The 13,298-nt window shown below is 36.2% G+C and overlaps 2 protein-coding genes across 2 annotated transcripts in view; both read left to right on the top strand.

Moving 5' to 3' along the window:
• The window catches only part of LOC123525578 (uncharacterized), a 144,451-nt gene that overhangs the window by 29,989 nt on the left and 101,164 nt on the right, over nucleotides 1-13,298 (top strand). The window lies entirely within an intron of this gene.
• Nucleotides 2,785-12,152, top strand: LOC128555464 (uncharacterized). Its single transcript, XM_053537750.1, has 3 exons — nucleotides 2,785-2,926; nucleotides 6,538-6,633; nucleotides 11,210-12,152. The coding sequence occupies exons 2-3, from the start codon at nucleotides 6,588-6,590 to the stop codon at nucleotides 11,731-11,733; spliced, it is 570 nt and encodes a 189-aa protein (XP_053393725.1). The 5' UTR covers nucleotides 2,785-2,926; nucleotides 6,538-6,587; the 3' UTR covers nucleotides 11,734-12,152.

Below are 13,298 nucleotides of genomic sequence, written 5' to 3'. Positions count from 1 at the left end.
CATAAGATCATTATGAAAATAGGTCAGAACGTTCACCTTGATGATATCTAGGTCAAGTTCGAAACTGGGTCACGTGCCATCAAAAACTAGGTCAGTAGGTCAAATAATAGAAAAACCTTGTGACCTCTCTAGAGGCCATATATTTCATGAGATCTTCATGAAAATTGGTCAGAATGTTTACCTTGATGATATCTAGGTCAAGTTCGAAACTGGGTCACGTGCCGCCAAAAACTAGGTCAGTAGGTCAAATAATAGAAAAACCTTGTGACCTCTCTAGAGGCCATATTTTTCATGGGATCTGTATGAAATTTGGTCTGAATGTTCATCTTGATGATATCTAGGTCAAGTTCGAAAATGGGTCACGTGCCATCAAAAACTAGGTCAGTAGGTCAAATAATAGAAAAACCTTGTGACCTCTCTAAAGGCCATATTTTTCATGGGATCTGTATGAAAGTTGGTCTGAATGTTCATCTTGATGATATCTAGGTCAAGTTCGAAACAGGGTCATGTGCGGTCAAAAACTAGGTCAGTAGGTCTAAAAATAGAAAAACGTTGTGACCTCTCTAGAGGCCATACTTTTGAATGGATCTCCATAAAAATTGGTCAGAATGATCATCTTGATGATATCTTGGTCAAATTCGAAACTGGGTCACGTGCCTTCAAAAAGTAGGTCAGTAGGTCAAATAATGAAAAAACATTGTGACCTCTCTAGAGGCCATATTCTTCATGGGATCTGTATAAAAGTTGGTCTGAATGTTTATCTTCATGATATATAGATCAAGTTTGAAACTGGGTCAACTGCGATCAAAAACTATGTCAGTAGATCGTGAAATAGAAAAACCTTGTGACCTCTCTAGAGACCATACCCTTGAATGGATCTTCATGAAAGTTAGTGAGAATGTTCACCTTGATGATATCTAGGTCAAGTTCAAAACAGGGTCACGTACTTCTGAAAACTAGGTCAATAGGTCAAATAATAGAAAAACCTTGTGATCTCTCTAGAGACCATATTTTTCAATGGATCTTCATGAAAATTGGTCAGAATTTTTATCTTGATAATATCTAGGTCAAGTTCAGAATTGGGTCACATGAGCTCAAAAACTAGGTCACTATGTCAAATAATAGAAAAAAACGATGTCATACTCAAAACTGGGTCATGCGGGAAGAGGTGAGCCATTCAGGACCATCATGGTTCTCTTGTTCAATCATGAGATTGTGTGAAGAACTTCGAAAATTTGCCACACAGGATAGAAATTTTGCTATATCTACAACAGTAACATACTTCTCAACATTGTACATAGGTTTAAAATGTATATAGTGACAAAGTTTACTACTTTCATTACATCTAGTACTCCGGTTTTGAACATATTGGTCTTTCAACCTTTGTTCAAATTGAAACAGAAAATAGCATGGGTTAGCGACTTCTTGGCGTTCCCAAATATATCCAAATCTGTTAGTATATAAATATTGTTTTACATCTGTAACCCAATTTATATAACCTAAATTATCATAACATAACATAAAAGCTTCACTTTGACGCATTGTATTTTATAAATTTCTGTCAAATAATAAGCAAACATCACAAAGTATCTGCTGTGTATACAGTACCGAAGTCGAGTGCATTGGCTTTTAGACTAGAAGACCAAGAAAACGGTGCCTCGGCAATTTTATCCTTGCAAGTATTTTCTCGGAAAACATCGAAATTTAAACAAAGTAATGATCACATATAACGCTGAATGACTGTTCTCATTGTATGGTAACTCGCAGTGACCAGTAAATTTATTTTAATGCATGGCATACTTATTTCTTAACACTAACACGTTTTACAAATGTGGTTTATTGGTAACATGGTGGATGGGGTAGCGCCGATTGCATGATTTTTGTTTCGGACCGGTCGAGTTCTCAAAATTTCCAGAGCCGTGGTATAAGTAACATAGTTTTCTTACCCTTGTTATGAAAATGTGTTAAGAATAAGTGACAAATTACTAGTATTTGCCCATTATAATGTGCAGACTTACCTGTAATTTTACCTGCGGGTGTTTGTTATGTACTTAAGCTATAAAGTTTTAGCATATTTTGCGACCAGCGTATTCCGCTGCGACCAGCGTATTCCGCGATCTTTTAGCACTAAATCGTCTGTTGTTATAAAAATGCGAAATACAGTGTTCTCAAATGTTTCTAGGTTAACAGTAATGCCTGGAGTGGCACCTTGGATCTTCCTCCTCCATCAAAGTCTGGAAAGATACAGTATGACCTATCATCGTGTTGTTGCAATGTTCAACTGAACCAAAAAAAAAAAATTAAAATTATACATAATCCATATAGGGAGGATTGGCATAAGGGTTTTACCTATAGAGAACAAAACTTAAACAGAAAGCTTCTTTCTCTTTCTTAAAGATGTACTATGCTTATCTTTCAGTAAAATATTTTATAGTTAGATATGGATTGAAATATAGAAAATCTTCATCCAATATACAGTTGATACCCAGTATCTTAAATTCTGAAGGATCAAGAATTTTACTTTAGATAACCAAAATTCGACTTAATTTGATATTCTGTGCATGTGTTTTGAGACAGGACTTGAAAATATCTTCGAGGTGGAATTTTGAGATAAGTGAGTTCGAGATAATGAGTTACAACTGTATTCAACTTAGTTGAAAAAAGTTCAGGTCTTTTTCAGCCGTATTACACATCCACACTGTGTTTATTTGTCTATTAGTTTATGTGTACATAGATACTATGGAGAAATAATTCGTATTTAGAACATGAAATTTGAACAAATATTTTTTTAACTCACAAATGTTTTTTCTTTAATTTGAAGATGAGACTGAAACTTTGGAAGACACTAAGCTGGAGGAACGGAAACCTGAGAGCAATCCACAGTCACGGAAAAGACAGAAGAGACGACAGTTATATGATAAAGATGGTAAATTTTCTTTTAGTTATGTAGTAATGATATGTTGATGAATAAGTAAATGGACTAATACAAATTAATCAACAAAGAATTTTTAAACATATTCCTAAACAATGAAAGTTAACACTTGAGTTCAAAACCAATGCTCAATTTGAAATAAGTGGATAAAATCCCTCCATTTATTTTTTCCAGCTACCGGTATATCCAGATTTTCACGTCTGATTAGAATCCGTAGTTCTCATCTAAAAAAGTGTAATATTTCATTTCTGTTCATTTCAGTTTAACGTTTTTTTTCCCCAACAAAATCAAGGTGGGAATTTGTCTGCCTTGTTCAAAATGAGCAGGGTGATTTTGTTGTGGGGAGGGGGGATTTTGTCCTACATTCATCTCTGCAATGTGTTCAAGTGACTTTTATTCTCAGACTATTAGTGATTATTCAGCCTGTGTTTACAGCAATCTTTGTTTTAAAAGAAGTTTGTATAACCTTAAGTACAGGCATATGGTGCATTTACGAATGATAATTAACTCTGTAAAACCTGTGAAAAGATCCTTTAAAAGCATAGAATGCAACCAAGCAAAAAATAGTATCAGACTTTGATTGAATAGGATCTCTCATGCCTCCTAGCTCTGGTTAAGGACTAAAAAGTACAGTAACCATGTGAGCCATGCCATGAGAAAACCAACATAGTGGGTTTGCGACCAGCATGGATCCAGACCAGCCTGCGCATCCGTGCAGTCTGGTCAGGATCCATGCTGTTCGCTTTTAAAGCCTACTGCAATTAGAGAAACCGTTAGCGAACAGCATGGATCCTGACCAGACTGCTCGGATGCGCAGGCTGGTCTGGATCCATGCTGGTCGCAAAGCCACTATGTTGGTTTTCCCATGGCACGGCTCATTTGTATTAAGTAGAAACCTGCCTTAAGCAGCCAATCAATTAACTTCTTGAATTGACATTTCTACCTGACAAAAGCAGCCACATTGTTTCACGCCCTTGGCAGGCAGCTAAATACAGGTTTGACAAAGAGAAAAAAGTTACTCAAAACCAGTTCACTCAAAATCACTAAATATTGTTATCTGGCAGATTGCTTTGCCAGTACCGTAATTGGCCGAATATAGGTCGCACACGTGTATAGGACGCAGTGAAAAAATATCAGCAGAATTCTGGAAAAATGCTTGTACCCACTTATCAGAATTTATGTTTGTCTGAAATTCGCTATAGTTTCTACGAACTAGCCAGTTTTTGCTTAATCATTGTCAATGTTTTTGGATGTTGTGGCAAGTATTTAAATTGAAAAAGTATAAACTCTGTGTAAGCACTAAACTGCCGCATCCTCTGTCCACTTCATGAATATTGATGCCCATGAAAACGAAAGTACACTTTGGCATGTGGCGGTAAAATGACGTAATTTTAAGACTGGTTTGCAAATTGTTTTAAACATTACGGATCAGCGACTATGATCATATTGGATCAGTCTAAAATCTCGCATGCATATGTTTACAATTGCCTCCGGGTATGATTAAATGGTTAATTGTTTGCAGATTGTGACAGTAGGTGTAAGATAAGTAATGCCTCGGGTGTGAATTTCTCGATGAATAAGAGGATTATAGACAACTATCAAAATTATGTTTGAAGATTAGATAATTGATTTCCGGGCTACCTGATATGGAGTTTCAAGTATTTTCATGCAAAATGTGTGAAAACACGCCCGGGGAGTTTTACACAGGTCTTGTTAAAAACTTAATGGTCAGTTACAGAAATGCGTTGTAAAATATATTTTAATGAAAAACAGCATTTATTTATCTTTTTTACGCTAGCTCTAAATTTTACACAAAAGTAATTTAAGAGGCCGGGTCCCGATACCGGCTATTAGCTATGCCCGAGTCATTGGTATTTACTCTCCTTGAATTCTCTTCAATATAGAGGTACGCGGGGTAAACAAAGATCGATTTTCTTAATTTTTGAGGCGGGGAAAGTGTTTGGTCTTTTTTTGTCCCCATATATAGGACGCATCGGTCCTTCAGGACCAGAATCTCGTAAAAAAATGTGCGTCTTATATTCGTAGGATGATGGTATGTTAGCATGTTATGTGGTAAATGCATACACTGGTTGGACAGCTGTCAAGTTGAGAATCATGTAGATCTTTGGTAACACAGTAGACTATGAAAACTAGGGATCAGTTATGATTTAGTAACCATACTCCTTCAGCTTTAAATAACTTGCATTTTAACTGATAAGAATCTTGTTTGTGGGTGCAATATGCCTAGAATGCCAAAGTCTCTGAAAAAGCTTCATGGAGCATCGTCATTTACTTGCACTGTTTTCAAAAATGAAAAATAAACTCACACATTTTTATGCTCCCCCTTTAAAGAAGAAGGGGTATATTGTTTGCAGATGTCTGTCGGTATGTAGACCAATCCATTTCCAGATGATAACTAAAGAACGCTTGGGCCTAGGATCATGAAAATGGATAAGGAGGTTGGTCCTGACCAGCAGATGACCCCTATTGTTTTTGAGATCAATAGATCAAAGGAGCATATGTTATATAGCCAAAGGCTGCAATTTTATCAACCAAATATGTAACAGGTTCTCTGTGGCCAAGTGGTAAAGGTGGCTGACTTCAGATCTCTTGCCCCTCATCAATGTTGGTTCAGGCCTCACTCTGGGAGTTGAATTCTTCACGTGTGGAAGCCATCCGGCTGGCTTACAGAAGGTCAGTGGTTCTACCCAAGTGCCTGCCTATGATGAAATAAACCCAACAAAACAAACATATGTAACAGGATTTTTCATAAGTTTTTGCTCTATTTTCCAAGAATGTTTATCTATGATGCACTGTTCTTATGCCTTATCTCTAAGGCTACTTGTATATTCTAAAGATTTCTCTAAAAAAGCCAGTTTTATAAATAGATAAATACTTTTTTTTCCTCTTAATGTGAATATTTTACAGAATTTTCTAAAATGTCCTGAAAGTTTTATTACAATAAGTTAGTAGATAAAGGCACACTTATGTTAAAAATGGCTGAAATTTACAGTGGAAAATACCCTCTATCAAAATCACCTTTTTAAGATAAATTCAAAACCAATGAATATATATTGAAGTTTGAAAAGTTTCTATTAATGGTCTTGGAGCTTTTTAGGTAGATGTATAAGAGTTATAAATAAAGAGAATATTGTGAAAAATCTTATAATTTTGGAAAACATTGATCGGACAATAATTTAGATTACCATAATCAAGCTTGGTAGTGTAGCTTTTACTAGCCAACATTCATTTTAGTTTTTTCATTGTGGCCATTTTGAATTATATTGGATATTATGATTTTTTTTCAAACTTCCTTTTCGATTTAATCATACTTTATTGCTAATATAAATCTAGAACTTGCAATACATTTTACATATAACACATTTAAATAAACACACATAATATGAAGATGATTTGAGTAAAAAGCAAATGGGTTGGACCACAAGTTTTTCCAACATTAATGACAGCCCTTCTTTTGTTTATGAATATAAGACACCAGGTTTGATGCTTTTCCCACTAGTAGCTCGATTGTTTCTCAAAATATGACTGCAAGGCCGAGTTTATTTCACCAGTCTGTGTTTTATGGTTCATGATTTATATTTCAGAGAGTGAGAATGCACCTGTACAGATCCCAGAGGTACACGAGTTGTTCTGTATGCCTGACCTGGATGCCATTATTCCAAAACCTTTAATTAAAACAGGTGTGTATCTTAAAGGGAAATGCAACATTGTTCTTATGTTAATTTTGTCAGCTGGGATTTCTTAAATCATTTGAAGAAGTGAAAGAATTTTCAAAATCGGAGTAAAAATGAGAAAGTTAATTGCATTTAAATACATGTGTATTTGGTCAAATTGGTGGCCATTTTGTTTCCATTGCAACAAAAAAAAACCCCAAAATGGCAGATTTATTAAATTTTTAGATACACATTTGAACTGTATTTACTTACTTCCGTAAAATAAATTCTCTACTTTTTCCAGCTATGATGAAAGAAATTATTATGTTTTCACCTTACGCTCAAAAAACATGAAAAACAAGTGAATGAAGTATTGCCATGCAATACAAAGTCCCCTACTGGAAGGCACCTAATTTTCTCTACTGCTGTATAACATAATGAACTGATATCGGTCAATGATGTATAAACAATATTGTACTACATATACAATATGTTATAACAACACACTTGGATTAAAATGTGCATATATAAAAACCCACAGTTGTTTTCATATTGAATTTTTTTGGCTGATTATAAAAATGTTATCATGTAAGTTATTTATAGTAACAACAAAGGGAAATTAATCTTTAAAAAACAAAAAAAAAAAAAAAATCTATTCTCGATTTTTCTCTACCGCCAGTAATAAAAAAGTTACAATAAAATCTATTTATAGTAACAACAAAGGGACGTAATTCTAAAAACAAGGGTGCCTCATGGTGGTGAACATTTGGTCCAAGTTACATCAAAATCCCTCCATGCATGAAGAAGAAATGTTCTGTACAAAGTCATTCTTGAATTTGACCTTTGACCTCTAAATATGACCTTGACCTTAGACCTAGGGACCTGGTTCTTGTGCAAGACATGTTGTCTCATCCAGGGGAATATTTGTGCCAACTGATATCTAAATCCTGCTTTGCATGACAAAGTTATAGACCGGACAGGAAAAAAATCCTCTTGACCTTTGATCTCAAAGTGTGACCTTGACCTTTAAGCTAGGGTACCAGGTGTTGCGCATGACATGTTGTCTCATCATGGGAAACATTTGTGCCAAGTAATATTAAAATCCCTTCATGGATGGCAGAGTTATGGACGGGACAGGAAAAAAACTCTGTTGACTTTTGACCCCCAATTGTGACCTTGACCTTTGAGCTAGGGGTCCGGGATCTGCGCATGACACGTCGTCTCATCATGGGGAACACTTGTGCCAAGTGATATTAAAATCCCTTAATGAATGTCAGAGTTATGGACCGGACACGAAACAGACCCTGTTCATGCTATGTTAACATTTGACTGCTAAGTGTGACCTTGACCTTTGAGCTAGGGGTCTGAAAGTTGTGCATGACACATCGTCTTATTATGAGGTACATTTGTGCCAAGTAATATTAAAATCCCTTCATAGATGGGAGAGTTATGGACTGGACAGAAAAAAAGCCTTGTTGGCCTTTGACCTCCAATTGTGACCTTGACCTTTAAGCTAGGGGTCCAGGTTTTGCGCATGACACATCGTCTCCTCATGGGGAACATTTGTGCCAAGTAATATTAAAATCTCTTCCTGGATGGGAGAGTTATTGACCGGACAGGAAAAAAGCCCTGTTGACCTTTGACCTCCAATTGTGACCTTGACCTTTGAGCTAGGGTTCCGGGATTTGCGCACGACACATCATCTCATCATGGGGAACATTTGTGCCTAGTAATACTAAAATCCCTTCAAGGATGGGAGAGTTGTGGACCGGACAGGAAAAAAGCCCTGTTGACCTTTGACCTCCAATTGTGACCTTGACCTTTGAGCTAGTGGTCCGGGTTTTGCGCATGACACGTCGTCTCATCATGGGGAACATTTGTGCCAAGTAATATTAAAATCCCTTCATGGATGACAGAGTTATGGACCGGACACAAAATTGCGGACGGACGGACGGAATGACGGAAAAGTGCATTCCTATAGTCCCCGAAACTGGTTTTCAACCAGTAGGGGACTAATAATCTATTTAAAAGGTTTGCTAAATATAGAATTCAGCTGTGTGTAAATGATGATATAAACACACTAAAATGGCTGCCTCCCTTATCAGCCATTTTGAAATTCTTAAATTTCAAACTGCTATATCTTTTTCAATAGTGGTCCGCTTTTAAAAATTCTTTCAGTGTTATGAAAGTCTTGAGGATGGCTTTCATATAGAATTAACTACAGTCAGACTTTTTTTACCTTTTAATTTTCCACCACCAGATGAATAAATGAATGTCAAGTGTGTTGAATTTTAGACAGCTTTTTATGCCCCCAACATCCACTGATGCGGGAAGCATATAGTTATTGTCCCGTCCGTCCGTACGAGGTTAACCAAATGGGACCATTTCGTCTAGCATCAGTACCCCTAACTAGAATGACTTGATACTAATGCAGATGTAACCTGTGACCATTCCTCATCTTCAGACATCACCTGACCTCAGTTGACCTTGACCTTGAACTTGACCTCATTTTGGACTTAGGTTGCTTTGTATCGACAAGGATGTCACTGGGGGCATCAAGCGTTTATTGAACGCAGCTACTTGTTATGTCTCCCACCACACAGTGGTGTGGGAGACATATTGATTTACTCCAGTCTGTGTGTGTGTGTCTGTCACAAAGCTTGTCCGCACTCTAAGTCGAACATTTCTCATCCGATTTTCACCAAACTTGAACAAAATGTGTTTGACCATAAGACCTCAGCCAAGTTCGATAACTAGCCAAATCGGTCCAGGCGTCTTGGAGTTATGGCCCTTGAATTACCAAAAATCGGTCTGTTTACTCTTGTCTGCACTCTAATTTGAATATTTCTCATCCAATCTTCACCAAACTTAAACAAAATGTGTTTGACCATGAGACCTCGGCCAAGATTGATAACTAGCCAAATTGGTCCAGGCATTTTGGAGTTACGGCCCTTGAATTATCGAAAAATCGGCCTTTTTTACTCATGTCCGCACTCTTAATCAAACATTTCTCATCCGATCTTCACCAAACTTGAACAAAATGTGTTTGACCATGAGACCTCGGCCAAGTTCGATAACTAGCCAAATCGGTCCAGGCATTTTGGAGTTACGGCCCTTGAATTATTGAAAAATCGGCCTTTTTACTCTTGTCCACCCTCTTAAGTCGAACATTTCTCATCTGATCTTCACCAAACTTGAACAAAATGTGTTTGACCATGAGACCTCGACCAAGTTCGATAACTAGCCAAATCGGTCCAGGCATTTTAGAGTTACGGCTCTTGAATTACGAAAAAATCCGTCTGTTTACTCTTGTCCGCTCTCTAAGTCGAACATTTCTCATCCGATCTTACCAAACTTGAACAAAATGTGTTTGGCCATAAGACCTTACCCAAGTTCGATAACTAGCCAAATCTGCCCAGGCACTTTTGATTTATGGCCCTTGAATTACTGATTGGATCCACTCATCCAGACCATCTAATTGGATCCACTGGTCTAAAACATCTAGAGAAACTAACATTTTTCATAGGGGCAGTTGTGGGAGACATGCGCTTTTCTCAAAAGCATCTCTAGTTCATATGTGTAATTGTAATTGAAATCTGCAGGGATACTGTGAGTTTTATGTAGTATTTATTTCACCAAAAAAAGTTTAATTAAGACAGCTTTTAAAATGTCAAAGTGTACCATTAAAGCACCATGTTCTGCAAGATACCAAACTTTACATAAGGATCAACCTTAGAAAATTTTTGCCAATATTTTTGAGCCTCAAATTTGTTTAATAAGACTTCAGCAATCAATAAAGGTATGGCTGAAACAATAGGCAAGTATAGGCAGGTTGATGCTTTTAAAGGGTTTAGTATCTTGCGGTAATTCAACATTCAAATATTTTCTAAACTATTGCCAAAACAATAGACTTGAGTTATACGTTAATGATAAAGTTAAATGATATTTTGATTAGTCTGAATTATCAGTAGCAATAGAGGTAACAACATTCTATACCGTGAAACACCACTCACTGGGACATTAATGGCTTTAAGACCAGGGCTGATGAAAGCATTTTGTGTGGTGTGTGGCTGCTTTCCTTAAACATGTATTACTTTTATATGTCTCAAAACCTAGGAAAACTCATGCTCTTGCAACTTTGGACATGCAAATGATGCATGAGTATTAAAGGGGAGTAAATTGGCATATAAGGATCCGAAGGTCCGAAGAATTTCGTATTCAACAAAACACGTAAATTCATATCAATCAGGAAATTAAAGCAAGTAAAGCTAAATAAAGTCATTTGTGATGATGTATTTGTAATGTAGTCAATCAGCCAGGTTATTCTTTTGTTCCTGCCATATGCTTTTATACGATGGATAGCAGATACCAAGTTCTGTCACAGCATCTTATTCTTAAAACAGAATCAAAGAAATACATCTCGGTTTAGCAGCAGGATGTTGAGTCTATTTGAGGGCACAGTGCCGTCATCCTACAAACCTCCCAAATGTTCGTTTTTTACTGAAAGCCACTTTTTTGTACATTATTTTCACAATTGCCTTTGAAGTAATGGGATATGAGTGTTTTGAATCTTCTAATATTTTTGTTATCATTGTACTTTCAGAGAACAATATGAGTGAAGATGATACAGATGCAGGGAGTAGTGAAGAAAAGGAAGGGTCGAATGAAACAAGTGGAAGGAAAGGTGACACAGAAACAGTTGATGAGACAGAGAAAGAAACCTCTGAACAAGAAGCAGATAAAGAAACGGGAACAGTAGAGAAAATCATAGACAATAATGATAGTCAAACAAAATCAACCGAGAAAATTAACAAAAGTACAGAAAAAAATTCTAGCAACAAGAAGCCAAAAGGTACTGACACTGAAAAGGAAAGTGTGAGTGAAGCAGAAAAGAAAAACTCCAGTGGCAAGAAAGCTAAAACTGCTGCTTCCATTAAAGCAGGTAAAAGAAAAGGCTCTACAGAGGCAGCACTAGCAGATAAAATACAGGAACTGAAGGAAGTGGAGGATCAAGGAGAGAAAGAATTGACAGCTCAGGAAAAATTGCAGATGAAACTTAACCAGAGGAAGAAAGAGGCAAGACTGAAAGCCATAAAAGACAACAAAAAAGACAAAAAGAAATCATGAAGGATTATTTGAAATGACCAGTACATGATTATAGGTGTAATCTGATTGAGAATTTGATTCTCAGAAAATGTTTGCTTATAGGAAACAAAATGTTAATGATATTTGTTGTTGAAGGATATTTCATTAAGAGAGAAGAAATCTTTGTGCAGGTTTGACACTGTCATTCTGGCATTCAAGGCTTATAAAGAAACATATTCTTTTTTATATGGATGAACAGCATTTATTTCTAACAAATGCTTGAAAGTTGCCTATGTCTAAATCAGTTTTGAAGAAAAAGGGTATTTAGGTATCTGCTTTTGTTAGATGGAGGAGTAAAAAATATGGTTATATAGACACTTACTTTGTCAAGTTCAGTTTTGACTCAAGATCATATTTCCACCAGTCGGATATAAATATGAAATGGAGTTTATTAATGCAGAGTATTGTTTAAACATTAGTTTATTATGTCCCTACCTGGCCAGCCCCCTCCCTCTCCTTTTAAGGAGAGGAGTATTATTTTGCTCTAGTTGGTCGCTTGGTTGCTTTTTGATTAGTAACTGAAGGCTTGTTCCTATTTCTGTCAAACTTTATAGGATGATTGCTCATGTCATGTAGATACTATGTTGTTTTTGGTAACTTGGTCAGAGATGAGATCACAGTGACAATGAGACTGAAAATGAATTTTGATCTATGACTGGAGAACACATACACCTACAGTCTTCAGACTTTATAGGATGATTGACTTCGGTCCTTAACGATTTTTAGTGTTTTTGTGGTCATAGGTCAAGGTCAGTGACCATGAGACTGAAAGTAGCAACAAACCAGAGAATAATTAACTGCATCTCTTGTGTGTTGTAGTTATAGCATTCTTATAAAGACCTCTGTTAAATTCTTCAGCTTGCGGTGCTTGGCACCTTTAAGGGAGCACTAGAGTTAAATACGGAAATATCTTTAAATAATTTTTTCCCATCAAACTTCCCGGCTGACTTTCATTAACTTGGTCCATAGCATCAATGTAAGTTCCTCTCGCACATTTGTTTAAATTTGAGAACTTGACCTGTTCTATGTTTTTATACTAAATACTGACTCAGTGAGTCATACATATATTCAAGGTCAAATAATCAAGCTAAGGTGAGCGACTTGGAACCATCATGGCCATCTTGTTATTTCTTGCCATGATTCGGTCATTAGTTTACATAGTTACCTTTAACAGGCAATAATATAGAGGCATAAAATTAGTATTCACGTTGGACAGCTCATCATAAATAATTGTCTTTAACATACATATTATTCTAAAAGAAGAAGTGTTGACAAAAGTTGATTTTTATGCATTCTGCCTATCATCTGTTGTACATAGCTGGTAACAGGTATATATACCTACACTACATGTAAATATGTTACTAGACCTGAAATTTAAATTTGTTCTTACAACTTCAGCTGAAATTCACCTTAAACAAATATCAAAAGAGTTTTTCAATAAAAACAATCGAGAGAATAGAATATATATTTTTTTCTATAGAAACTTTAAAAATATGGAATGAAATAATAATAACAATAATAATAATGACGACTTTATTTATAGAGGC

The sequence above is a fragment of the Mercenaria mercenaria genome, chromosome 3 (assembly GCF_021730395.1).
Source record: "Mercenaria mercenaria strain notata chromosome 3, MADL_Memer_1, whole genome shotgun sequence".
In the NCBI taxonomy this organism is placed as follows: Eukaryota; Metazoa; Mollusca; class Bivalvia; order Venerida; family Veneridae; genus Mercenaria; species Mercenaria mercenaria.
This window is presented reverse-complemented; position numbering and strand designations above follow the sequence as displayed.

Coding starts and splice junctions, on each gene's coding strand:
- LOC128555464 (XM_053537750.1), top strand. CDS start 6,588: ATGCCTGACCTGGATGCCATTATTCCAAAACCTTTAATTAAAACAG. Junction 6,634..11,209: donor AAAACCTTTAATTAAAACAG/GTGTGTATCTTA, acceptor TTGTACTTTCAG/AGAACAATATGAGTGAAGAT.